The sequence below is a fragment of the Thamnophis sirtalis genome, unplaced genomic scaffold, assembly GCF_051295495.1.
Source record: "Thamnophis sirtalis isolate CommonGarterSnake01/CBP01778 unplaced genomic scaffold, rThaSir2_p1.2 scaffold_12, whole genome shotgun sequence".
Lineage (NCBI taxonomy): Eukaryota > Metazoa > Chordata > Lepidosauria > Squamata > Natricidae > Thamnophis > Thamnophis sirtalis.
This window is the reverse complement of record NW_028261392.1, coordinates 49,928,890-49,953,216: the sequence shown is the minus strand read 5'-3', so window position 1 is coordinate 49,953,216 and position 24,327 is coordinate 49,928,890. Positions and strand designations below refer to the sequence as shown.

The following is a 24,327-nucleotide window of genomic DNA, read 5'->3' as shown; positions in this document are numbered from 1 at the left end:
TGGACCTGTTTGCCACCCCATCAAACAGCCAGCTACCTAGATTTTATAATAGGTTTGCAACACCGGGGAGGAGGGCTCAATGTACTCTGCATTCCGTGGTCCTGAGGGCTACTATACGCCTTTCCTCTGCTTCCCCTCATCCCAAGGATAATAAGAAAGGTACTGGCGGAGAGAGCAGGAATCCCGCTCCTGGCTCCCCACTGGCCCAGAAGGCCATGGTTTGCTGATCTGAGCAATCTGTCAGTGTCCAGGCCCTGGAGGATTCCTCCAGACAGAATTCCCTCAGTCAGGGAGCTCTAATTCACCCAGAACCACAATGGCTCAACTGACCATTTGGCATTTGAGCAGAGAGCTCTGAGGCTGGACAGCTTCTCCAGCAAAGTAATACAGACCATCCAGGCTTCTAGGAGGCCATCTACTAACCGGATTTATGACTCCACTTGGAAAGCCTTCTGTGGTTGGTGCTCCAAGGGTGCTATTGACCCCTTCTATGTATCGGGGCCCAGATCCTGAAATTCCTGCAGGAAGGACTGGACAAGGGCCTGTCACCCAATATGATACATAGGCAGGTGGCAGCTCTGTCCTCTGTATTATCATGCGGGGATCTGGAGTCTCTTGCTCAATACCCTATTGTGTGCAGCTTCATCAGAGGCGCAACTAATTTAAAATCTCCAGTGGCACACGGGTATCCCACCTGGAACCTACCCAAGGTCCTATAGGGTCTATCCTCTGCACCTTTTGAACTGTTCCAATCTGCCAACCTGTGCTTCCTCACTTGCAAGGTGGCCTTTTTTGTGGCCATCACTTTGACCAGATGAATTTCTGAACTGGCAGTCCTCTCTATAAGAGATGACCTGTGCGTATTACATTCTAACAGAGTGAATCTGCAATTGGACCCTTCTTTCCTTCCCAAGGTTAATTCCTTGTTTCACAAGGCAAAGGAAATAATTTTGCCAGACTTCTGCCCCGGCTTGGTCCATGCCCTGGAGAAAAAAATGGCACACTTTAGATGTCAGGAGGGCTCTCCGGATCTATATTAAGAAAACAGCTTCTTTTAGAAAGACAGAATCCCTGTTTGCATTCTTTCAACCCTCTACATTGGGTAATAAGGTTACAGCGTCGACAGTAGGCTCGGATACGGGCATGCATCACCAAAGCGTATGAGCTTCATGTTCTTCCATTACCTCAGCAAGTGACAGCTCACTTTACTAGAAGTGTGGCCATGACAGCATTCACAATGGGCCACTCAAGCTTACATTGATGAAATATAAAGAGCAGCAACATTGTCCTCTCCATCCCCATTTATAAGACATTATAAGCTGGATGCATTCGCTTCCACTAAAGCGGCCTTCACCAGACGTGTTCTCCAGAAGGTGTATGCAGAGTCGGGGACTCAGGACCAGACCACTGTCTTCCTTTAGGACAAGTAGGCTTTGGTATGTCCCATTCTTTGGATTCTCTTCAGCACACTTGAGAAGATTTTACCTGACACACTCCTTCTCAATGTGCTGAGAGAGAATCCAACCAAACCCAGGCGACCGTCTGGTCCAGAGGAGTGGCCAAATCAGAACAAAACACGTCAAGTCAATCACCACACCTTCATCAAAACTGGGGATCCAGACAGGAGAGGCGTGTCCAGAAGATTGACAGACTCAGTCTAATGAGCAGCAGGCAGAATTAACCCATTCCTTGGATTTTCTCTCAGCACACTGAGAAGGAGCATGTCAGGTAAGACCAACGCCCCCTTTGTATGTTATAAAATAAAATAAAAGCTTATTACAAAAATAAATAAATAAATAAATATAATGAAACTGGTCTGATATGCCCTCCGGGACCACAGATTACCTGAACCACTCATTTATTGGGTCAAAATGCTACACAAGAACACCAGCAGCCAAGTGCAATGCCTAGCTGGTCTCTCCAACAGATTCCCAGTGACTGTTGGGATACACCATGGCTCTGCACTGTCACCACTTTTGTTTATACTAGTCAGGGATACCATCACACATGACCTACAGCAGAATGCACCCTGGACTATATACCAGGGGTATCAAATTCAAGGCCTAAGGGCCTGATCCGGCCTGCGGGGGTGCTTAGATCTGGCCTGTGGGGCTGGCCTATAAATATCTAAAAGACTGGCTTGTGGTGCATCTGCTGGTTAAAATGGGCTGTATGCGCCCCCCGCCCATAACTCATTTTTGGCTTCCCCAGCCTCCAGCAGTACTCAGCTGGCAAAAACAGGCCGCATTGAAAATGGGCTGCACAGCAGAGTGCTGCAAGAGATCGTGGAGGGCAAAAATGAGGTGCGCTTGGGGCCCCCCTGTATGCTGTTTGGCCCAGTTAAGTGCTGCAGGAGGCCATTCAGGCTGAAAATGGAGCAGAAGTGCATGCCCCCCTGGACCCCGTTTCGGCCGGCAGGATGCTGTAGGAAGTGTCCGTCCTGTTTCTCCCCCCACCCCCTGCCAGCCCATGGAGGAGAACTACAGTGCTGATCTGGCCATCAAAGAAATCCAGTTTGACACCTCTACTCTATGCTGATGATGTTATGCTTGCTTCCACCACCAGAGGCAAACTACAGCAGCAAGTTCAAACATGGAGACATTGTCTCAACCATTTCGGACTCAGCCTCAACATCAAGAAAGCTGAGTACTTACAGACTGGAATGCTTCAAATAAGTGGAGAAAGCCTAAAGAAGGTGGACATTTTTCAGTATCTTGAGATCCCACCTCCGAGGCAATGACAACATCAGTGGCGAAGTGTAAGCAAAGGTGAATACAGCTGGATGCGTTGGCAAGAACTCACTGGTGTGTTATGACAGATGAATGCCAATCCATCTTAAATTTAAGATTTACAAGACAACCATCTGTCCTGTTGCACTGTATGGCACTGAATGCTGGGTAGCAACAACAGAGACCGAAAGCTATGTCCATGCCATGGAAATGCAAATGCTCCATTGGATATCAGGCATCTCCCTTCTTGACCACATCACAAATGACACCATTTGACAACATTTTGGTGTGGCACCATTTATAGAGAAGATGAGAGAAGGCCTCCTGGGCTGGCTTGGTGCGTAGGGAAGATGGGGTTTTGGGGTGCAAAGGAGGAAGGGGTGATCCCTCCTCCATCTGTCTATGCCACTACAAGGCCGCCATGGAGCCTCTGCCTGTCGAAGCAATAGCTTACCCAACCCACTTTCCAACGGCCTGTAGATACTGGTATGCGGTTAAATTGAATGGGTTTGCTTTGTTCTCACATTAATCATCCCCAAGGAAAGTAGGATCAGCAGGAAAATCCTCCTCACCCGCAGATCACTTTCTGAAAGTGTTTTCCTCACCCTGCCCGCCCATTGTGTAGGCAAGTCTGATCTTTCTCCCTCTCCTGCATTTCAAGCAAAATCAAACCGTGATGAATGAGGCAGCTTCAGTGGGCAGAAGCTCTGTGGTGGCCTTGCAGTGGTTACAGACAGGTAGAGGAGAGAGAGAAGATGAAAAAAAAAGCCATCCAAAAAGTCTTGAGCCCAAAAGAAAATAAGATCGGGTCTTAGTTTCAGGGAAGTGGGGGAGCTATGATTTGACTGAGCCAAATCTTATTTTCAAAAGATTATAAAAGAAATATTTTGTATATGTTGCCCTGTTTGACTTTGGAGGAGTGACTAGATACAAACATGACTGCTTTTAGTGAATAAATGTTTAAATAGTGATATAAACACATTTATTTGATTAGTGGAAACTAGAGTAATCTAGAAACTCTTTTTTAGTAAGTCTATTTACTTTATGCTAAATGTAGACATGGGAAGGAGCTGTCCAAATCAGTGCTGATCATTTCTCATATGCTTCATAATGGGAACTTCTGGATTTTTTTGCTATGACATCCAGAGTGTACAGTTCAGTGCAGCATTACTCATGACTACTTGTTTGTTTTTCCTGTTGCATCAAAATTATATTCAATGAAATCTGTTTTTGTCTTGCTTATGATTTTTTCATTAAATGTGTCTTTTTAAAAAATCTTCTGAAATAAACTCCACTCTATGCAAAATTGACTTGTTTAATTAGGGAGAAGGCAACAAGTATTTTTATTAGTGACTAGAAATCATTTATCGACTTTTTGCTGGCAATAGAAAAAATGATCTGTTGATTTATGGATTCGATGTTTAGAAAAGTGAAATATGGGAAGAATGGGATTATGACATAATCTTAAAAAGGGAGGGTTGACATTGAATTTATTTATCTGCTTTAAAGAAAATCAAGCTGATCTTTTATATAAATTCTTTATTATTTTTCTTTTCTTTCCTCCATTTACTTTTTTAACATCCACTTGCACTTTTTCTTTTCTTTAAATTTATATTGTGTGTTTCATTTTATTATTGTATAATATGTCCTAATAAACATATTTTTAAAAATGACAACTCCATTGAACCTATTTTATTTTATTTTCTAGGAAGAAGGCAATATTAAAGAGATTGCAATAACATATCATGTCAAAGAAGGGCATGAAAAAGCAGATGCTTCACACTTTGAACTCCTTAAAGTACTAGGCCAGGGATCTTTTGGAAAGGTAAGACAGCCTTTGGATATGTAAAAGCTATCATAGTATTTGCGGCAGCCTGTACTAATCAGAATTCCCTAAATGAATATCTAGTTTTTAAATTCCACCTATCAAATCTTTCTACAGGTTCTTTAATTGTTTCTTAGTTTTCTGTCCAAGCTCAGATTTGAATAACTAAGAATGATTGTTCACAAATTATGAATGGAGAAAAATATAAGTACTTCCTCACAATTTTCCATGGTTGAATTAATATAAAAACTTGTTTCATTAATAAAACTCTGCAATACTTTGGATTCTGGTTCAGAGTGCTGTAGCACATACAGGACCATGAATATAACATCCGTCTGCAACTCCTCAGTACAATCACATCTTTTCCCAAGATCCAGCTGCCATAAGTTCATAGAAACAGATACTGCTGCTTTAAGAGTCACAGACAAAGTTACTTTCCTTTTCCTACAACCTTCAAAGGACCTTTTCAGGATCTAATCAAAGTACTAAATAGCCTAACTTTGAGGTAGGCAGGACTTTTTTTTTTTTACCAGAAAAATATAAAACATTTAGAGAATTTTATAGTTGAATAATACTTGGTATGTGCTGATCAGCCATACTTCTCTAACTGAAGTCAGGCTTTTTCATATTTTATTCCCCTGAAAGCTGCAGAATTGAAACCATTATTAATAAATTTTGCATGTGTATACCAAATTGTTAAAAAGGCTGCTTTGTGCAGGTTGATGCATCTGCTTTGGAATCTGTTCCCATCTATTTCTGCAAGAGATATACACGTGTACAACTACATCATTTTTCTATTGAAGTTAAGTAGGTATAGATGCATATGTACATACTTTATAGACAGCTAGGAGCAGCTTCTGCTGGAAATTCTTACATTTACAGTAAGAATTCAAAAGAGGGCAGTTTGTAAATGCTCTGTTCACTTGCACATTTTTAAAGCTTTGTAGAGTCTTATTTTTTATATTGTTGGCCAGTTCAACTGATTATTACAATAACATTGTTGTGTTTGACATTAAAAAGGCTTTACTTATGCATGCTACAGGTATTTCTTGTGAAAAAAATCTCAGGATCGGATGCCAAACAGCTGTATGCAATGAAAGTGCTTAAAAAGGCAACATTGAAAGGTAAATTATGCAACCTATAGATGTTTTAAAGGAAAAGTTACTTTTTCATCATAGTTATCACTATGAATGGTCACTGAGTATATGAGGGAGTTGCTAAGTGAGGACTACCTGCATTCAGGAAGAAGTTAATGAAGGTTGTCAAGGTGCTGTTATGCCAAATATCCAATTGTTTAATAATTTATTTTATATACAAGTTGCTAGATTGCATGGGGTAGAAATATAATAAAATTAGTAGCTCCCTGATCACCTATTTGTATTTGTAATTCAGTGCTTTTGTGGAGAGATTAGACTTGTGATGGCCAATATTTTTGAAGAACAATCCTGAAATTATTAAAGTGATGATGATAATAGCATTTAACAATAACACTTATTATACCTTTTCACAGAGCTTTGCAGCCCTCTCTAAAGCCCTCTCAGTCAGTATATTGCCCCCAACAATCTGGGCCCTCATTTTACTGAGCTCGGAAAGATGGAAGACCGAGTCAACCTTGAGTTGGAGAGAATTGAACTGCCAAACTGCAGTCAGTAGAAGTAGCTTGCAATACTGCATTTTAACAACTGTGCCACCACGGTTCATAATAATACTTCTGCCTATGTCACAACTTGTCTGCTAGCTATCTGAAGTACAGGTTGGCATCAGCAGATGTGTCTGTTTTAGCTATCAAGTAGCATTTGATTGAGAGTGGTTAAAACATTAGGCTAGAAACGGGAAGATTGTGACCTAGTCGCAGCTTAGGCACAAACTCAGCTGGGCGATCTTGAGCTTATAACTTTTTCTCAGTCCTAAGAAAGAAGCAGGGACAAACCATTTCTGAAAAACCTTGCCAAGAAAACTATAGGGACTTGTCCAGGCAGTTTCTAGGAATCATACATGATTGCATGGAAGGGAAAAAAAGTATTTGATTGGCTGCCTAATTACATTTACTACATTTTATATTACATTGGTTCTGGAAAGCATTTGGGCTGAGATTACTAGATATTCCAAAACAAAAAGTCCAAATTGACTTAGTAGCTATTAATTTGAACTAAATGTTTTATAGTTCGTGATCGTGTTCGGACAAAAATGGAACGTGACATCTTAGTAGAAGTTAACCATCCCTTTATTGTCAAGTTACATTATGGTAAGTTTAATACATTTTGTAATTCAATGAAATTTGATTAGAATATCTCTGTGGAGGGCCAGGGGAAAAAAAATCCAGATATCGCTGAGATTCCAAGACTGCTAGCTTATTGTTGGAGGGTATAACAACAGGATTTTGAAGCCCAAAATCAAGGTGGGATTACTTTTAAGTTTATTCCTCATGCTTCCTTCAATTTATGGACTGTGCAATATGTTGCCAAGTCTATCCTTAATGGTTCTTTCATACTTCCCCCAAGGTCAGGTCTATATAACCGCTATATATAATCCTTCAAAAATATGTGTTGTCAGTAAAAATATTGACCCTGCCTAACAACAAATTAATTGACATTGGATGGTCTAGCATTAGAAGGAATTAGAAAATGCTTTTTTTTCCTGACAGGAGAATTTCATGTGTGGAATTCTACCAATAAATAGCCTGGACTGAGCTTTTAGAAATATTACTTAAAAGCCACTCAATTATGAATTGTTTTTATTATGACTTTGATGAGATTGCTTTCTGTGTTTACTGTTGCCAGCTTTATGGCTTGTATTTTTGCTTATCTTTTTTGTCTCTAAGATGATTAAGCAAATCTTTCAGAAAGTTTGTTTCTTTTACTACGCCTCATTTTCCTTAAAAGTCAAGTTTACCTAATATTGGAATTTAGGAGGCAGCTGAGCTAAATAAACTGTCATTGCTCCATAGACAGGTTATGGAAATATTTTTTCTAGGGGGCGTTGTCCTTCACTATACAAGTTAAATTGGACCCAACAATTTTCAGAGCAGGGGCATATAGTTAAGTCAAAAGGTTGCTTTAGACAGCAAGATGGGCGACATTTAAATTTATTCAACAAAACAACTGAGCTTCAAAGCCTTAAAATTACAGGGCAAAAAGTCCATTATAACACAGGAGCAGTGGGAAGACAAAGTTTTAAAAGATTGGGGATACAAAAGGGAGCTGTATTGTCACGCACTGACAGGGCCATCCTCTTTTTTTTTGGCATTTCATACTAATTTCAGTGAAGATTCTTATTTACTAATGCTGTGCTGTGTATCTGAATGGTTTTAGCCAAATCTGAACCTACCAGCCAAATTTAAGCTGAGATGAGATGTATAGATTTACTGCCAAGTCCTGGTTCAAGAAATCCAGCACCCTCCTTTCTGACAGGCAAAGCATTGATTTCCTACAATGAGCTTCTGCGTCATTGTGTGCAAATGTTTATGAAACTGACAATATATTACAGTGTGTAGCTTAATTTAGAGCCAATATCTGATTAAGGCCACAGGCTAGAAATCCAGAGACCAATTCTAGCCCCAATTTAGGCATGAAGCAGCTGAGTAATCTTGAGCCAGTCACTCACTCTTGGTCTGTCCTTTCAGAAATCATTTCTGGCAATCTTACCACAAAAACTGCAAGGACTTTTCCAGGCAGTCAGCAGGAGTCAAAAACTGACTCAAAACAAATATATCTTAGTTTAGATATATTCTGAAAGATATTGTATCGAGTTTCACTGAAAAATATTATCTTGTTTTTTAAGCATGGTAAAATATTGCATTATTGCATTATTACAAAATAATCAAGCAAACAATATGGCAATAAAAATGTAGCATTGATACTGCCTGGTATATAGTGATAATCACATTCTTTCATCAACATTTTCCATTTACATGAAGGTTAGTATATAATATTTTGCTATTTCCAAGTTCTTTGTATGCCATCTCAGTTCTGCCAATTGTATCAATGCATAAAACTATGAAACAGAATAGACTCATAATATAGAGCAATCTTATTGTTTTTCTTGCCAAAAATTAAATAATCAAATGCTGTATGTATTTTCCACCATATATCATTTGTTTCATAGAAGCATTTCTCTTTTATAAACTTCCTTGCTGAGAGTCAGCAACTTAGCTTGGAGACATTTTAATCAGGAAGAGCTCTCATAGCGTCTCTTACAGATACTCTAAATTCTACAATAATGTTTTAGCATTAACAGGCAAAGATTGTACATTTTTACTGAATTTGAGTGATAAAGCATTGTTTTTATTGATTATTTGAAAATCATAGCCCATGGTAAATGCTGGAGTTTAGCCACTGTATTTTAATACTTCCAAATAAATTTAATGACCAAGCATGTTGAAACAATGACTTTATAATATGAATACTTCCTATGACAAATGATTCCTCCAAGCTAGCTCTAATGGCCATTATGCTTTTTACAGCCCTGCACTGCGGGACTGTGAGGCAGTCTCTCACTGTAGGTCTTATCTAGTTCCTAGTTCAGCCTTCTCTAGTGGGGCAATCTTCAGGAAGGATTGACAGGATGGAAGCAGCATCACAGGGGTAGGTTTCAGCCAGTTCGCACTGGTATGCTAGAACCCGTTTGTGAAATTTAGCATACCTTTTGGAACCCGTTCGTCCGATGGCACAGTACCTGAATGCTCCCTCCTGCCTACCTCCCTCACTCGCTCCACCCACCCATCTGGTTGCCGCTTGCTTGCCCTGCCCATCCATACCATGCTTCCCCCCCCCCCCCGCTCACTGATTGGCTGGCTCATCAATCACCCCGCCTCTGAGAGGCAGGGGGGCTTTCTTACACACCTTCTTTCTTTCTTGTTCGGGCAGCAGAGAACGAAAGGAGGTCGCTTAGCCGAGGACAAATGAGCCTGCAGCTTCCTTCTTTCACACATTCGGGCAGTGCGGGGGGGTGGCTTTCTTGCACACCTTCGGAGAAAGAAAGAAGGCATGCAAGAAAGCCCCCCCCCCCCCCGCCCGAACATGTGAAGGAAGGAAGCTGCAGATTCTTTTGGCTCGGCTACGCAATCTCCTTTTGTTCTCTGTATCCCTATTTCACTCATTCGGGCAGCAGAGAACGAAAGGAGGTCACACTGTTCAGGCAGTGGGAGGGGGGCTTTCTCGCACGCCTTCTTTCTCCAAAGGCATGCGAGAAAGCCCCCCCCCCTGCCCGAACGTGTGAAGGAAGGAAGCTGCAGGTTCCTTTGCTTTGGCTACGCGACCACCTTTCGTTCTCTGTCTCCCTACTTCACTCGTTCAAGCAGCAGAGAACAAAAGGAGGTTGTGTAGCTGAGGCAAAGAAGCCTGCAGCTTCCTTCATTTCTTCCTTCCCTCAGCGCCCACCAAAGTGCTGCCCCTGCTCAGCTGCTGTCGCTGCCGCCACAACCACTCTGCGTGCCTGGTCTCCAGTCTGAGTGGTAGCGAACGATGGTGCGGGGTAGCTCGTGGTGACAGCGGCTACTGCTCCTGGGCTAGCTGTGGGTCGTGCTGCTCAGCGGGCAGCGCTCCAACTCCACCACCGCGATGCCACACAGCAGCAGCACCTCTCGCCTGCAGAACCGAGGCGGGGAAGAAAATTGAGAAACGTGGAGCCACAGACTCCCCTCCTTCCCCCGCCCCACAGCTCGCCTTCTTGGGTGGGACCACGGTGTGCGCAGGGTGAGTGGAGTTTGTGACCAACTTTAAAGTGAATGGGGCTGTTTGTGACTAAATGGGACAGAGAACATAGAGGGGTGCAAGGGAACAGGGAGGTAATCTAGTCCAACCCCTTCCCAAGGCAGGAGTCCTTCCGTCTCTTTGAGAACTGTCAGTGGCAGACTTGAGGGAAAGGGTGTGTGTGTGCATGAGAGAGAGAGAGAGAATGAGAAAGAGAAAGAAAGAAAGTTGGAGAGAGAGATAAGAAAGAGAAAGAAAAAAAATAAGTGGGGGAGAGACACAAGAAGGAAAGAAGAAAGGAAGGAAGGGAAAGAAAGAAAATAAGTGGGGGAGAGAGACACAAGAAGGAAGGAAGGACGGAAGGGAAGGAAGGAAGGAAGGAAAAAAAGAGAATTTACAATCACAATTGAGCCCAAAATTTTGGTTGCTGAGCAAGAGCATTGTTAAATGAGTTTCACCACATTTTCCAACTTGGCCACGCTCACCCGGTCACACAACCACCAAGCTACTCCTACCCGGTTACATGATCACTGAGCCACTTCCACAAAACAGGCCACACCTACAAAATAGGTTCTAAAATTTTTTGAAACCCACCACTGTAGCCGCAATAGATGCAGTTAGTTACTTACTGGAGTACAGTAGCAACTTTAACAAACAGAAGCAGTAGGCACTAAAGGTGATAGGTACTAATGTTGGCATTGTTTTCTAGATATATCCTATAGAGTTTAACATAAATAATTTAAATAGTTCCTTTCTGAGGCTAGTGATACTGTATGACTTTACTGAAATCAGTTGTTTACTTTTCCCTCAGCTTTTCAAACAGAAGGGAAGTTATATCTTATTTTAGACTTTCTCAGAGGAGGCGATTTGTTTACACGCTTATCCAAAGAGGTAAGCAAGATTTATATTGTAATTATGACAGGAGCTTTATAGTAGCACTTTAAATACACAGCTTAACTATGTAGGAATATTTTCCAAATTTCTTAATTTTTGTATGTATCATATAGCATTTCTTCTGCATTCTCTATACTTTGAAATAATTCTTCTAGCTAATTATGATTATATGTTAGTATGAATTATATATGCTTGGTGTTAATGCTTATTTAATAATTACAATCGCTTTTATAAATTCAGTTATCTATCTGAATATTGTATGTTACTTTTAATTATATTTGTTACATTTTAAGTTGAGAAATAAACATTCTTACTGTCTGTCAGACCTGCCCCAATCTGGTCCCTTAGGAAAGAAAGATCTTCGACTCCATTAGATTGAAGCAAAACATTTTTTTACTAAGGAAATTGGTTGCAATATAGTCAGGCTGGCTCTAAGGTTTCCCCGCACAAAAAAGATACAGAAAATGTTCTCTTCTCCTTTCTCCCTATGACCAGTCTGTCACAGGGACTTTGCCAATCGGAGCTTGCCAAGATAATATGAGAACATTGAGATGTTCTGGGCAATTCACATTCCTTTATCAAGGTGCATTGCCTTGGTGCCTCTGGTACAAACTGTTCCAGGCTTCTCTGGTCTTCATCACCTGTCATTCCCCCCTCCCTATTTCCCATCACATACACAAAATCATATTGCACATTTGTCCACCCTTCCTCCCCCACTTCCAACTTTTGATGGCAGGACATGACAGTATCTTATGGAAATGCATGTTTTTCTTTGTAGGTCATGTTCACAGAAGATGATGTCAAATTTTATTTGGCTGAATTAGCACTCGCTTTAGATCATCTGCATAGTCTTGGGATAATATACAGAGATCTAAAACCAGAAAAGTAAGTTATTTCAAATTGGATTCAAGTAGCTGTCTCCATGAAATTATGGTCAAGTAGAAGGGCATGGCAAAAGTTTTTTTATATCATAAATATCTGTCCTTTTCTATGTACATATAAATACCAGAGGGGAATAACATATAGCACAACACTACTTTCACCTCTCTAATAAAAGAAGCAAACACTTGCAGATGCCCACAGCTACATTTATTTGATAAATTTATGTATTTATTGTACAGACTTATAGGCCATTTCTATCTATACAGATGTGATGGCTCAGCGGTTAAAGACACTGAGCTTGTCAGCTTTTCAGCTGACAGCCTGGGTTCAATACCTGAGCAGCACACAATGGGGTGAGCTCCCATTACTTGCCCCAGTTCCTGCCAATCTAGCAGCTTGAAAACATGCAAATGCAAGTGCCATATTTTTTGGAGTATAAGACACACCAGAGTATAAGACGCACCAAGGTTTTTAAGAGGCATTTTTTTAAAAAAGTAGGTAGATAGATAGGGAGAGAAAGAGAGAGAAATACAGGAGGGAGAGAGGGAGTAGGTAAGTAGATAAACAGAAATAGAGAGAGATAGAAAGAGGGTAGGTAGGTAGGTAGAGGGATAGAGTGAGAAATAAAAAAGAGATAGAGAAATACAGTAGATAGGTAGGAGAAAGAGAGAGAGACAGAGAGTAGGTAGGTTGTTAGGTAGAGGGATAGAGAGAGAAATAGAGAGAGATAAATACAGTAGGTAGAGAGAGAGAGAGTAGTTAGGTAGGTAGGGAGAGAAAGGGATAGAAAGAGAAATCAAGAGAAATACAGTAGGTAGGGAGACCGAGAGAGGGTAGGTAGGTAGGTAGGTAGGTAGGTAGAGGAATAGAGAGAGAGAAATACAGTAGATAGGTAGGGAGAGAGAGAGAGACTAGTTAGGTAGGTAGATAAAGGGAGAGAGAGAGAGAAATATGGTAGGTAGATAGGGAGAGTGTGTGTGTAGGTAGGTAGGTAAGTAAAGGGATAGAGAGAGAGAAATAGAGAGAGAAATACAGTAGATAGGTAGGTGATTCTGCTGGCACAGCACTTGATCAATGTAATTCTCATCAATCAGTTAAAGAGCTTTCCAAAAGGAAAAAAAAAGTTTTTTCACTCTGCTAGCCTCCCAAAAACAGCCCGTTTTTCATGAAAATGGGCCCGTTTTCCCCCCAAAAAAGGCATGAATAGCCTTGGGGCTTGCAGAGTGCTCCTGGGGGGGTGCCCCCCCCCAAACGAGCAAAACACAGTCCGTTCTTCACGAAAATAGGCCCGTTTTTTGACAAAAAATTTGCAAGCATAGCCTTATGGAAGCTTGTAGAATGCTGCTGGGGGTTGGGGGCAAAAAATGCCCCGTTTTTTGCTCATTTCTGCCCTCCCCAGCCCCCATGAGCTCTTTGAAAGCCTCCATAAGGGTATACACGGCCATTTTGATGAAGGGGCGGGGCATCAGGAGGTTAAAAATGCTGTATTCGATGTATAAGACACACCCAGATTTTCAGCTTCTTTTTTGAGGCAAAAAGGTGCATCTTATACTCCGAAAAATACGTTAGATAAATAGGTACCACTTTGGTGGGAAGGTAACAACACTCCATGCCTCTCGGCTTATGGTCATGCTGGCTTGCTGACCACTAAAGTTCTTCAGATAACATTAGTTTCCTCAGTTAAGAAACGGAGATGAGCACCACTCCCTAGAGTCGAACACAACTGGACTGGGGAAACCTTTATCAATAGAGGAGTAACCCTGAAATAACATTTTATACTATTTATAGCTTTCTTTAATTGTTACCAATAAAATTCATACAACCAATTAAAAACTTTATTTTATTTATAGCATACTTCTTGATGAAGAAGGTCATATTAAATTAACAGGTATGTAAGACAAAATTTACTTTCTATGAATGATTTGTAGACACCTTCCCTTTTGCGTGATAAAACAGAATGTTTGTAAATTACATGCACTTAAAAATAGCCTATTAAAAACTAAATACTTTTCTGATTAGTATACGTATAAAAGTGTATTTTTTTCCCTTCCAGATTTTGGCTTAAGCAAAGAATCTATTGATCATGAGAAAAAGGCGTACTCCTTTTGTGGAACAGTGGAATATATGGCCCCAGAAGTAGTTAATCGGCGAGGTCATACACAGAGTGCAGACTGGTGGTCATTTGGTGTGTTAATGGTAAGTTTGTATGGGATGATAAAGTTATTGATCTTTGATACTCCACATCATGCTTTTGTGCACTTATCTTAGTAAGCTCTGTAATAATAAAATAAGATAAGGAACTTGATTTTAACCATATGTGAATGTCAAATACAAACCCACCTAGTTAATTTATTTTGAACATATGCATATATGTCAGGGATATAAATTGGCAGTGTAAACAATTGAGTTCTTTATTTCACTTGTTAGCAGTTTGCAAGTCACTATAAATTTGGCACTTTTTATTATTTCGTAAGTACATCTAAGATGAATTAAATCCTGTCAATATACATCTCCAGGGTTGAATTAGGACAAATGGAATTTATTTAAATTAAACAGAATTATAGTAATAGTATTATAAAAACAGTATTTTTCAAATTTATGTCCATAAATCAAATCTAAGCAAATGTACTTTTGTATTTTACTTGATCATTAAAAATTGCAACTAAAAAACTTTTGAGATTTTCAAAATTTACTAATGCGAGAAGAAGGCGGGGCTTAGCAGTGAGAAGATGGAGTTTCAGGCTACTCCTGAAATTCCTCTATACCGAAGGATTTTTGGACAGGTTCTTTGAACCCTAGCTGTCCCGGAGACGACAGTGAAGGTGGGGAGAGACCCAGGACCTCAGAGATACCCGCAAATCTCTGGGGGGGGGGGGTATTAACTCCTCGTGCCAATTCCTTTCTGGATTAGCTGCGTGCTAACTGAAACTGCAGGTTGCCCCTAAGAATGCTAGAAGTGATGTCATCTGGTAAGCTGATTTTATTATCCAAGAGAGACTGTTCGCGTTAAAAACTTAAGATAACTGAAACCAAAGAACAGGGAAATTTAGCGGCAAATTGGCTTTTTCTAATGGATTTATGGCTGGTGGTTACTTTACTTCTTAAATGCTTCAAGAAACTCCTCGACACCCTCCCCCCTCTGAATCTCCTTAAGTCGATCGTAAAATTTATTTTCTACTAATTAGCCCGTCACGATTCGACACTTTTATTACTTTACTACTCGGCTTTGTTTACAATCACAGCCTGTGAGAGACTAAGAAGTCTGTGGGAAAAAAAAAAGAGTTTGCAATTTTTAACTGCGACACACATCATGGCGTCCCAAAATACCTCTAAGATTTCATTTCAGAGACTTTTTTCCGCATGTAGAGGACTTTTTGATTCTTATCAAAGACTGGAAAGAAAATTGGATCATCTGATTTTAAAATATGAAGCAAAAACTGAGATTGTTGAATGTTTAAATGCTCCTGAAATACAAACGGAAAATGTGAGAAATGGTGTCTGGTCTATCTCAGAGGAAGAAAGGAGGGGGGAAGCTATAAAGAAGGCTCATTTAAAAAGACAAAGTGCAGGAGGAATGGAAAATCCACCCTTGAGAATTAAAGTTAATTTGGAAAATTTTACAAGCCCAGGACAACATTATTATTATTTCATCACTGACATTCAGAGTCCAAAGGTGCCAAAATATCTTTTTCTGGATTTGATTATGAAAACATTTGGTAAATCTATCCAACGCGTGGCAATTGGCTGGAGAGGATCTTGCTATTGGAGAGACACTGGCTGATAGATGGAACAACGTAATTTAAAATCTAGCTAAATCTGATTACCTTAATGTGTAATAGATATAGCTGAAAAATGACTGATATGGATAGTAATATATATAATTTGGAACTGGCTGATAGATTGAAGAACACAATTGAAAACTAGTTAAACCTAATTGCTTTTTCTTGTAACAGATATAGTTGAATAATAATTGATATTGATAGTAATATATATAATGTGGAGTTGATATGATAACTAACAATTGGAAGATTATACATAAAGAGCATTAAATACAATAATTATCACTATTAAAAACTAAATAAAATACATACAATCAAATGTTAATCAATACTGGGAAAATGTTATGATATATGATATAATTAAATATTATGGATGTCCAGCTAAAATAGGATATGAGGATTTGATGATAATAGAGGATTTTATAAATAAGTAAATGAATTGTCAGCATGTGTTATGGATTAATTATGTAATGCATAGCTAAGGATGAAGGATGTTTAAATAACCATAGGTAATTAAAACTGGAGGTATAATGATGTTGATATGGTAAATATTCGAGTTAAGATATTTGAATTAATATGAGTTAATGGAAGAGAAGCACCAAAGCATGTTGTAACCAGTTGATATACTTCTTTTTTTTTCTCATGATAGACACCTGTGTTTTGTTTCGTTTTCCTGCCTTGTCTCTTGTCGTTTTTGTCTTTTTTTGTATTATTTTTATTTTTTATTTTTTATTTTATTTTTTATCTGTCCTTTTTTTTTTTCTTTTTTTTTTTTTTTTCTCTCCCACCGGTGTGGGCAGGGATTGGTCAAGATTATTATTTTCATCAATATTGCTAAATAATAATTACAGTTAAATGAAAATGGATATATAATAATGCCTTAGTTAATATGAGTTGTGTTGGTTGACTGTGGAGGAGATGTACCAAAACTTATCTGTAATTGATTGATATATTTTTTACAGATGTAAAGAAAGATGTGTACCTGTTTTAAACTAAAATTAAAAAACATTTATTAAAAAAATTTTTTTTTTACTAATGCAATATTTTTCAATATAAATTGACTTAAATAACATATACGTAGATTTTGAACTTCTGTGTTTAAAGTACAAACTGTTAACATGAACATTACTTGTATATTACAAAAATAATAAAGTAGTGTTAGCTTTTACAAGAAACATGATTATGCAGTTTTTGAAAGAAAGGGTATTTTAACATGTTTTTAATCTGACTACCATATTTCCCTGTAAATAAGACAGGGTTTTATTTTGACCCACGAAATAAGGACTTCGCCTTATTTTCAGGGAGGTCTTATTATTTTTGAGGTGCAGGAGGCGGCAAGCGTGGTCACCTCATGGCTGCTGCTGTGTTTCAGTATTTTCAGGCAGCACATTAAATATGGAGTTAAGCTTTTGGGAATTTAAGCTGTTATTAGAGAAAATTGCATATAAAGCTACTAATTTATAGGGGGGGGGAAATCTGTTCTGCTAAATAATCTTGTCAAAGGGTTTTCTCCATATCTTTTAGTATAATTGATGAAAAATTTATTCTTTCAGTTTGAAATGCTCACTGGTACTCTACCTTTTCAAGGGAAAGACAGAAAAGAAACCATGACTATGATTCTCAAGTGAGTACACTCTTATTTATGTGTCTCAGTTATTCTACGGCAGTGATGGTGAACCTTTTCAGCACCGAGTGGCCAAACTGGAACGTGCATGTGTGTGCATGTGTGCGTGCCGGAAAATCAAAGATCAGCTGACTGTCGCACGCATGCCTGTTTTTTGGCTGTTTTCAGGCTGTTTTGGGGGGCATTTTCAGGCTGTTTTGGGGGGCATTTTCAGGCTGCTTTTCGGACCATTTCGGGCCGTTTTTGGAGAGTGTTTTTTGGATCAAAAATGGCTTGAAAAATGGCCCCAAAACAGCCTGAAATGGCCCAGAAATGGGCTGTTTTTTGGGTGTTTTTCCAGTGCTCTGGCGACGGCGAGCACCAGCTGGCGACAGCACATATGCCCACAGAGAGGGCTCTACGTGCCACAGGTTCACCATCACGATTCTACGGGGTTTGCTCTTTGGATTGTAATATCTAATGACTATTCTTCCCCTTATTTTTTGAAAGGTATTAATATATTATAAACGCATATTCCAGATGTCCTGCTTTCTCCATGAGAAGTGTAAAGACATGCAACCCAATGCTTTACATTTTGACATACAGTAACTATTAGTCCTTTTAACTCACCAAATGTCTTATGTCTCATATTTCTTGTTCATGTTATCTTCAAAACAGTGTTGCTGTAATCCAACCTTGAACAGTTTTCTCAGATATTCAGTTTGTTAACACTAAATAAGGGGGGAATACATTTTTTCAGTGCTTATGCCTACAATTTCTTCTCATTCTTGCATACCACCTATTTTAATTATTTTAATTATGGAGAGCCATTTGGCTCTATCTGGACTCGCTTTTTAACAACTTAATAAGTGCGCAATTCTATTCTTTTCTTTCTTTTTTTTATTTTTTCTATCTTTTTTTTCTTACTGTGTTTGGGATATGTTAGGAGTATGTATGAGATCGAATGAATGATCCCACTTTTTATCATTATTACTGTTGTATTTTTGTGTTTTAATTACCACGTGGGGATTGTTTGAGTGAGTGAATGAGTATGTATGATTCGGAGGACCTGGTGGGATTTGCGGGGGCCACCGGGGTGGTTGGGGGAACTACATCCACGGGAGAGGGTCGGAGCATTGCGGTCATAACAGGGAGAGGCAGATACGGCGGGGACTTTAGGGCTAGCCATTACCGGGGAAGGAGGGTTCGCTATACTACAGAGATCCCTCCTTCCGGCCCTACGAGTCCCACTCCAAGGTCAGATGGCGCGAGCAGTCAGGACCCTGGTCTCAGGCTGCTGTTGCTAAATGCCAGGTCTGTTGTTCACAAGGCTCCCCTCGTCCGGGACTTGATAACAGACGAGGGCGCAGACCTGGCATGTATTACTGAGACCTGGCTGGGCACAGAAGGAGGAGTCCCCCTCGTAGAGATGTGCCCAGACGGATTTCAGGTGCTTCATCAGCCGAGAGCCCAGGGAAGGGGTGGCGGTGTGGCTATTGTAATCCGGAAGTCTTTAGTACCTCGTAGGATCCCTGCTCCGGAGCTTGTCGGGTGTGAGTCCCTACTGGTGACGCTGGACCTCAAGGGTCAAGTGGGTCTGCTGCTTACGTACCTGCCTCCCAACTGCGTTGCAGCAGCCCTCCCCTCGCTCCTCGAGTCAGTAGCCGAGCTGGCAGTTGAGTTCCCTAGGCTTATGGTTCTGGGGGACTTCAATTTGCCTTCGCTCGGTGAACACTCTGATGGAGCGCAGGAGTTCATGGCTTCCATGACAGCCATGGGCTTGACCCAAGTAATTCGAGGCCCAACCCACTCAGCGGGTCACACGCTCGACCTCGTATTCCTCTCGGAGCAGTGGAGTTATGATCTTGGTCTGAGGGGAAATGAGATCATTCCCCTGTCGTGGTCAGACCACTGCCTACTGAGGCTAGACTTCCGGAGGCCAAACCCCCACCGTAGGGAGGAGGAACCGACCAGGTGGTTCCGCCCCAGGCGACTTATGGACCCAGTAAGGTTCCAGACGGAGCTTGGGGTTATTCCAGATGCTCTCGCCCACAGTTCGGTGGAGACTCTTGCTGCTGCCTGGCACTCGGCAGCATCAGAGTCTCTAAACCGGATTGCGCCACTACGGCCCCTCCGGGTCAGCGGCCCACGGAGGCCTCCTTGGTTCACCGAGGAGCTCCGTGAGATAAAGCGCCGGAGGAGACGCCTAGAGCACCTGTGGAGGTCTGATAGGTCCGAGTCGAGCCGGGCACTGTTGACAGCTTGCACCAAGGAGTATATTCGGGCTCTAAGAACTGCCAAAAGATCACACATTGCCTCCTTGGTAGCGTCCGCCGAGTCCCGCCCAGCCGCCCTGTTTAGGATAACCCGCTCCCTCCTGAACAGGAGGGAGACGGAGAACCCCTTACAGGGTAAGGCTGAGGAGTATGTACAGTTCTTGGCGGACAAAGTTGCTCGGTTTCGATCGGACCTGGCCTCCACTCTTGCAGATCCAGCCGAGACACAAGGGAATGATCTGGCAGACCATCTCTGGGTTGAGTTTCAGGATGTTGCCTCCGGGGATGTGGACAAGGCTATGCGAGCTGTGAGCGCCTCCACCTGTATTCTGGACCCGTGTCCCTCCTGGCTGGTTGCCAACAGCAGTGAGGTGACACGAGGCTGGATCCAGGCGGTTGTTACCACCTCTCTTCGGGAGGGGCATCTCCCCACCGCGCTGAAGGCGGCGGTGGTGAGACCCCTCCTGAAGAAACCGTCCTTGGATCCAGCAATTCTTAACAACTACCGTCCAGTCTCCAACCTCCCCTTTGTGGGGAAGGTTGTTGAGAAGGTGGTGGCCTTCCCGCTTCAGCGTACCTTGGAGGAAGCTAACTATCTTGACCCCTTCCAGTCTGGCTTCAGGCCCGGTTACAGCACAGAAACCGCTTTGGTCGCATTGACCGATGATCTCTGGAGAGCCAGAGATGGAGGCCATGCATCCATCCTGGTTCTCCTTGACCTCTCAGCGGCTTTCGATACCATCGACCATGGTATCCTTCTGCGACGACTGCGGGAGGTGGGGGTGGGCGGCACTGTTTTGCAGTAGTTCTCCTCCTACCTCTCGGACAGGTCGCAGTCGGTGTTGGTGGGGGGGCAGAGATCGTCCCCAAGGCCCCTTACTTGTGGGGTGCCGCAGGGTTCGGTCTTATCCCCCCTACTATTTAACATATACATGAAACCGCTGGGCGAGATCATTCGGAGGCACGGGATAAAATACCACCAATATGCGGACGACACGCAGTTGTATCTGTCCGCCCCGTGCCAACTCAATGAAGCGGTGGAAGTGATGAACCGAGGCCTTGAGGCTGTCAAAGACTGGATGAGAGCTAACAAACTGGTGCTCAACCCGGAAAAGACCGAGTGGCTGTTGTGTTTTCCTCCCAATAATTTGGCTAATGTTCCATCAATCAGGCTGGGGGGACAAAATTTATACCCCTCAGACAGGGTCCGCAACTTGGGAGTCCTCCTGGACCCACAGCTGAGTTTCGACCATCATTTGTCAGCTGTGACCAGGGGGGCATTTGCTCAGGTTCGCCTGATGCGCCAGTTGCGGCCCTACCTGAACCGGGAGGCCCTCACAACAGTCACTCGAGCCCTTGTGATCTCTAGGCTGGAATACTGCAACGTGCTCTACATGAGGCTGCCCTTGAAGAGCATCCGGCGACTTCAGCTAGTCCAGAATGCGGCCGCGCGAGTGATCGTGGGCGCACCACGGTTCGCCCACATAACACCGATCCTCCGTGAGCTGCGCTGGCTACCTGTTGGTCTCCGGGTGCACTTCAAGGTCCTACTTACCACTCACAAAGCGCTCCATGGTAGTGGATCTGGCTATTTGAGAGACCGCCTTCTGCCAATTACCTCCCTGCGTCCCATCAGATCGCACAGGGTAGGCCTCCTCCGAATTCCATCCGCCAGTCAGTGCCGACTGGCGACTACGCGGAGGAGAGCCTTCTCAGTTGCAGCTCCGACGCTATGGAACAATCTCCCCGTGGAGATCCGCACCCTCACCACCGCCCAGGCCTTCCGCACGGCCCTTAAGATCTGGCTATCCCGTCAGGCCTGGGGATAAAAATCTTAGTTCGTCCCCTCCCGAATGATGAATGAATGTTGTGCTCTATTTTTTAATATTATGTATTGTCTTATGCTTTTTGTCTTTGTACCCCCCTCCCCGTGTTTTTGTAAGCCGCCCTGAGTCCCCTCAGGGAAAAGGGCGGCCTATAAATTATAATAAATCCTAAATATAACTTTGTCATTTGAAAAATCTGTATTTGACTTACATTTGTTGCTTGATTTATGGTAAGTTATGTATGTATGTATGTATGTGTGTGTGTGTGTGTGTATAGATGTGTGTGTGTATATATATATATATACACATACATACACACACACACACATACATACACACACACACCATCTTGTCAGACTTTGACTTGGTGAATGTCTGAACAAATCATACAGTATTCTTGGCATTTTTTTTTCCAAAGTACTTTGTTTCCTCGAAAATATGACCTACCCTGAAAGTAAGTCCTAGCTTGATTTTTTTAACACGTGTGCCCAATGTAAGTCCTACCTCCAAAATAAGCCCAAATTAAGACCCTGCCCACTCCAGGGTGCACAGGTAAAAATTAAGCTAGGGTGAGGATCAGGGGTGGGATCCAATTTTTTTTACAACTGGTTCTGTGGGCATGACTTGGTGGGCATGCCAGGGGAAGGATACTGTAAAATCTCCATTCCCACCTCACTCCAGGGGACGGTTACTACAAAATTCCCCTTCCTCCTGATCAGCTGGGACTTGGGAGGCAGAGAATAGATGGGGACGGGGCCAGTCAGAGATGGTATCTACCGGATCTCTGAACTACTCAAAATTTCTGCTACCGGTTCTCCAGAACTGGTCAGAACCTGCTGAATACCACCTCTGGTGCAGATGGGGGTGTGTGGAGCTGCCCTATTTATTTACCTTCAGACAGTTGCAGCCAGACCTTATGCACCCCAACACCTGCCTTTCTGGTCCGTTTATTCTGCAGTCAACAAGGTCTGCAAGGCTTTCTTAAAGGCCTCTGTAGCCTATAACAGAACTCCAGATCCAGAGCTCTGTTATCGGCTGCAGAGGCTTCAGGAAAGCCTTATCAGCCTCAGAAGAAGTTCCTGAAGGCCTCTGACAGTGAAAAGGAGACCAGGGGTGCCAACTTCTCGCAAGGTTTTTTACAGTAGTCCCACAGACTTCTTGCCCTGCACACGCAGCAGAAAACAAAGCTAGAAAGCAGGTTAGTGAAGGGATGTGGCTGCCTTTGAGTTGGTGGGGGGTTGTGAGGGACGTATGTGTGTGTGTGTGTGTGTGTGTGTGTGAGAGAGAGAGAGAGAGAGAGAGGGAGGGAGGGAGGGAGGGAGGGAGGGAGAGAGAACATCACCAGCCCTCCCAAGTTGGATTGGATCTAGCTCTCTCTCTCTCTTCCCACCCTGCCTGCTGTCCTTGCTGCTACTGGGACACTTCTCGGCTGCGGTAAGCCCCATGCTGTTGGCATCACAGGTGGAGCCATGCTGTCTGTGCCACCTCACCCACTGCTGTCTTTGGACTACTGAGTGCCAGCCTGCACTTGATGCTGCAGGCACTGGGCTACAGTCACATAGAGCCCGGTGCTCTTTGGGGCTTAGCAGGCGCTGCAACTCTCATTCCAGCTGTGCATGGGACAGCAGTGGGCGAGGTGGCATGGCTCTACCAGTGGCCGCTCATGAAGGAGCCCTGGGAGGCTAGTGGCACTCAGGAGGTTTTCAGAGGTTTTAAATCTGGGATTATTCAACCTGGCCAGGCAGGAGTAGTCCCGCAGTGCTGCCAAGAGCAGCACTGCCAGGAGGGCAAAGAGGCCAGCAGAAGCATGGGCATTTAAAGACTTGTGGATTTCAATTCCCAGAAATTCCCATAGGCCCCCACATCAGGTGTTCCCACATCAGGTGGGATAGCTCGTGCCCACCAGGTCTGTTGGGGTTGGAATTCAATCACACCCCCTGAGGTATCATCCACCCTGGCAGATGGTTCTCTGTGAAAGCTGAAATGGACAGCTGGAGGTGGGGCGGGGGAAGAAGAGAACAAGAAAGCACAGACCTTTTTCAGCACAAAGATTCACAGAAAGTAAATCAAACCGTGATGAGGGGGGATTTTCCTGTGAGTACAGTGTTAAAAGTTAACATTTCAGAAATGTTACCTGCAGAGGTCTCCTTGTGCAATTCTCTGTTGCAGCTTTAGAGAATACTTCCACCTTCCCTGAAGAGGATACAAGGCTGGAGGCTTCACCTTGCTCCAATCAGTAGAAAAATATTCCCCCCCCCCATTTCCCTGTTCTATCCTTGGGGAGCTCTGCACAGACACACATCCCAAAAATGCTCCCTCCAAATCCTTCAGCCTCTTAATCCTCCACAGGGAAGGTGGAGGTTTGCTCTGAAGCTGCGGCAGAGCATTGCACTGGGAGACCTTCGCAGAGAGACAGAAAGAAAGGCAGCTCCCAGGCCTTGCTGGCTCAGCTGATCCATGGGCCGTGAATAAGGGGCCAAGCCTCCATGAGGTGACCGGGGAAGGGCTGCCTCCTGTGCTGGCCATATCCCCCCTCACAAGGGCTTATATTACGCCGATCCCCAAAAATCAGGCTAGGGCTTATTTCGGGGGTAAGTTGTATATTTGGGGAAACACGGTATATGTAAGAGTGTTTCTGATTCACCTTATGAGTTAGATCAGGAGAAACATAAAGTAAATCAAATGCAATAAAAACATTGATGAATTTGAGAAAAATAAGAGTCTGGATCAAAGAATGAACAGGTGCTGAATGAATACAAAACTTAGTAATAATAAATAATAAGTTTTCATTTTTAAAAAAGTTGCTAAAAGAAATGTATGAAA

General features: G+C 42.6%; 1 protein-coding gene across 3 annotated transcripts in view; it reads left to right on the top strand.

The window, feature by feature from the left end:
- RPS6KA3 (ribosomal protein S6 kinase A3) overlaps window positions 1–24,327 on the top strand; it is a 72,235-nt gene that overhangs the window by 14,512 nt on the left and 33,396 nt on the right. For 2 of the 3 annotated variants that reach the window (XM_087726447.1, XM_087726446.1), the window contains exons 3-10: window positions 4,438–4,554; window positions 5,597–5,678; window positions 6,719–6,799; window positions 11,056–11,135; window positions 11,917–12,023; window positions 13,871–13,908; window positions 14,074–14,216; window positions 17,353–17,423. In XM_087726447.1, the coding sequence (XP_087582573.1) occupies window positions 4,438–4,554; window positions 5,597–5,678; window positions 6,719–6,799; window positions 11,056–11,135; window positions 11,917–12,023; window positions 13,871–13,908; window positions 14,074–14,216; window positions 17,353–17,423 (719 nt within the window). Of the gene's footprint in view, window positions 1–2,565; window positions 2,769–4,437; window positions 4,555–5,596; window positions 5,679–6,718; window positions 6,800–11,055; window positions 11,136–11,916; window positions 12,024–13,870; window positions 13,909–14,073; window positions 14,217–17,352; window positions 17,424–24,327 lie in introns of all 3 variants that reach the window. The other variant, XM_087726448.1, reaches the window with a different exon arrangement.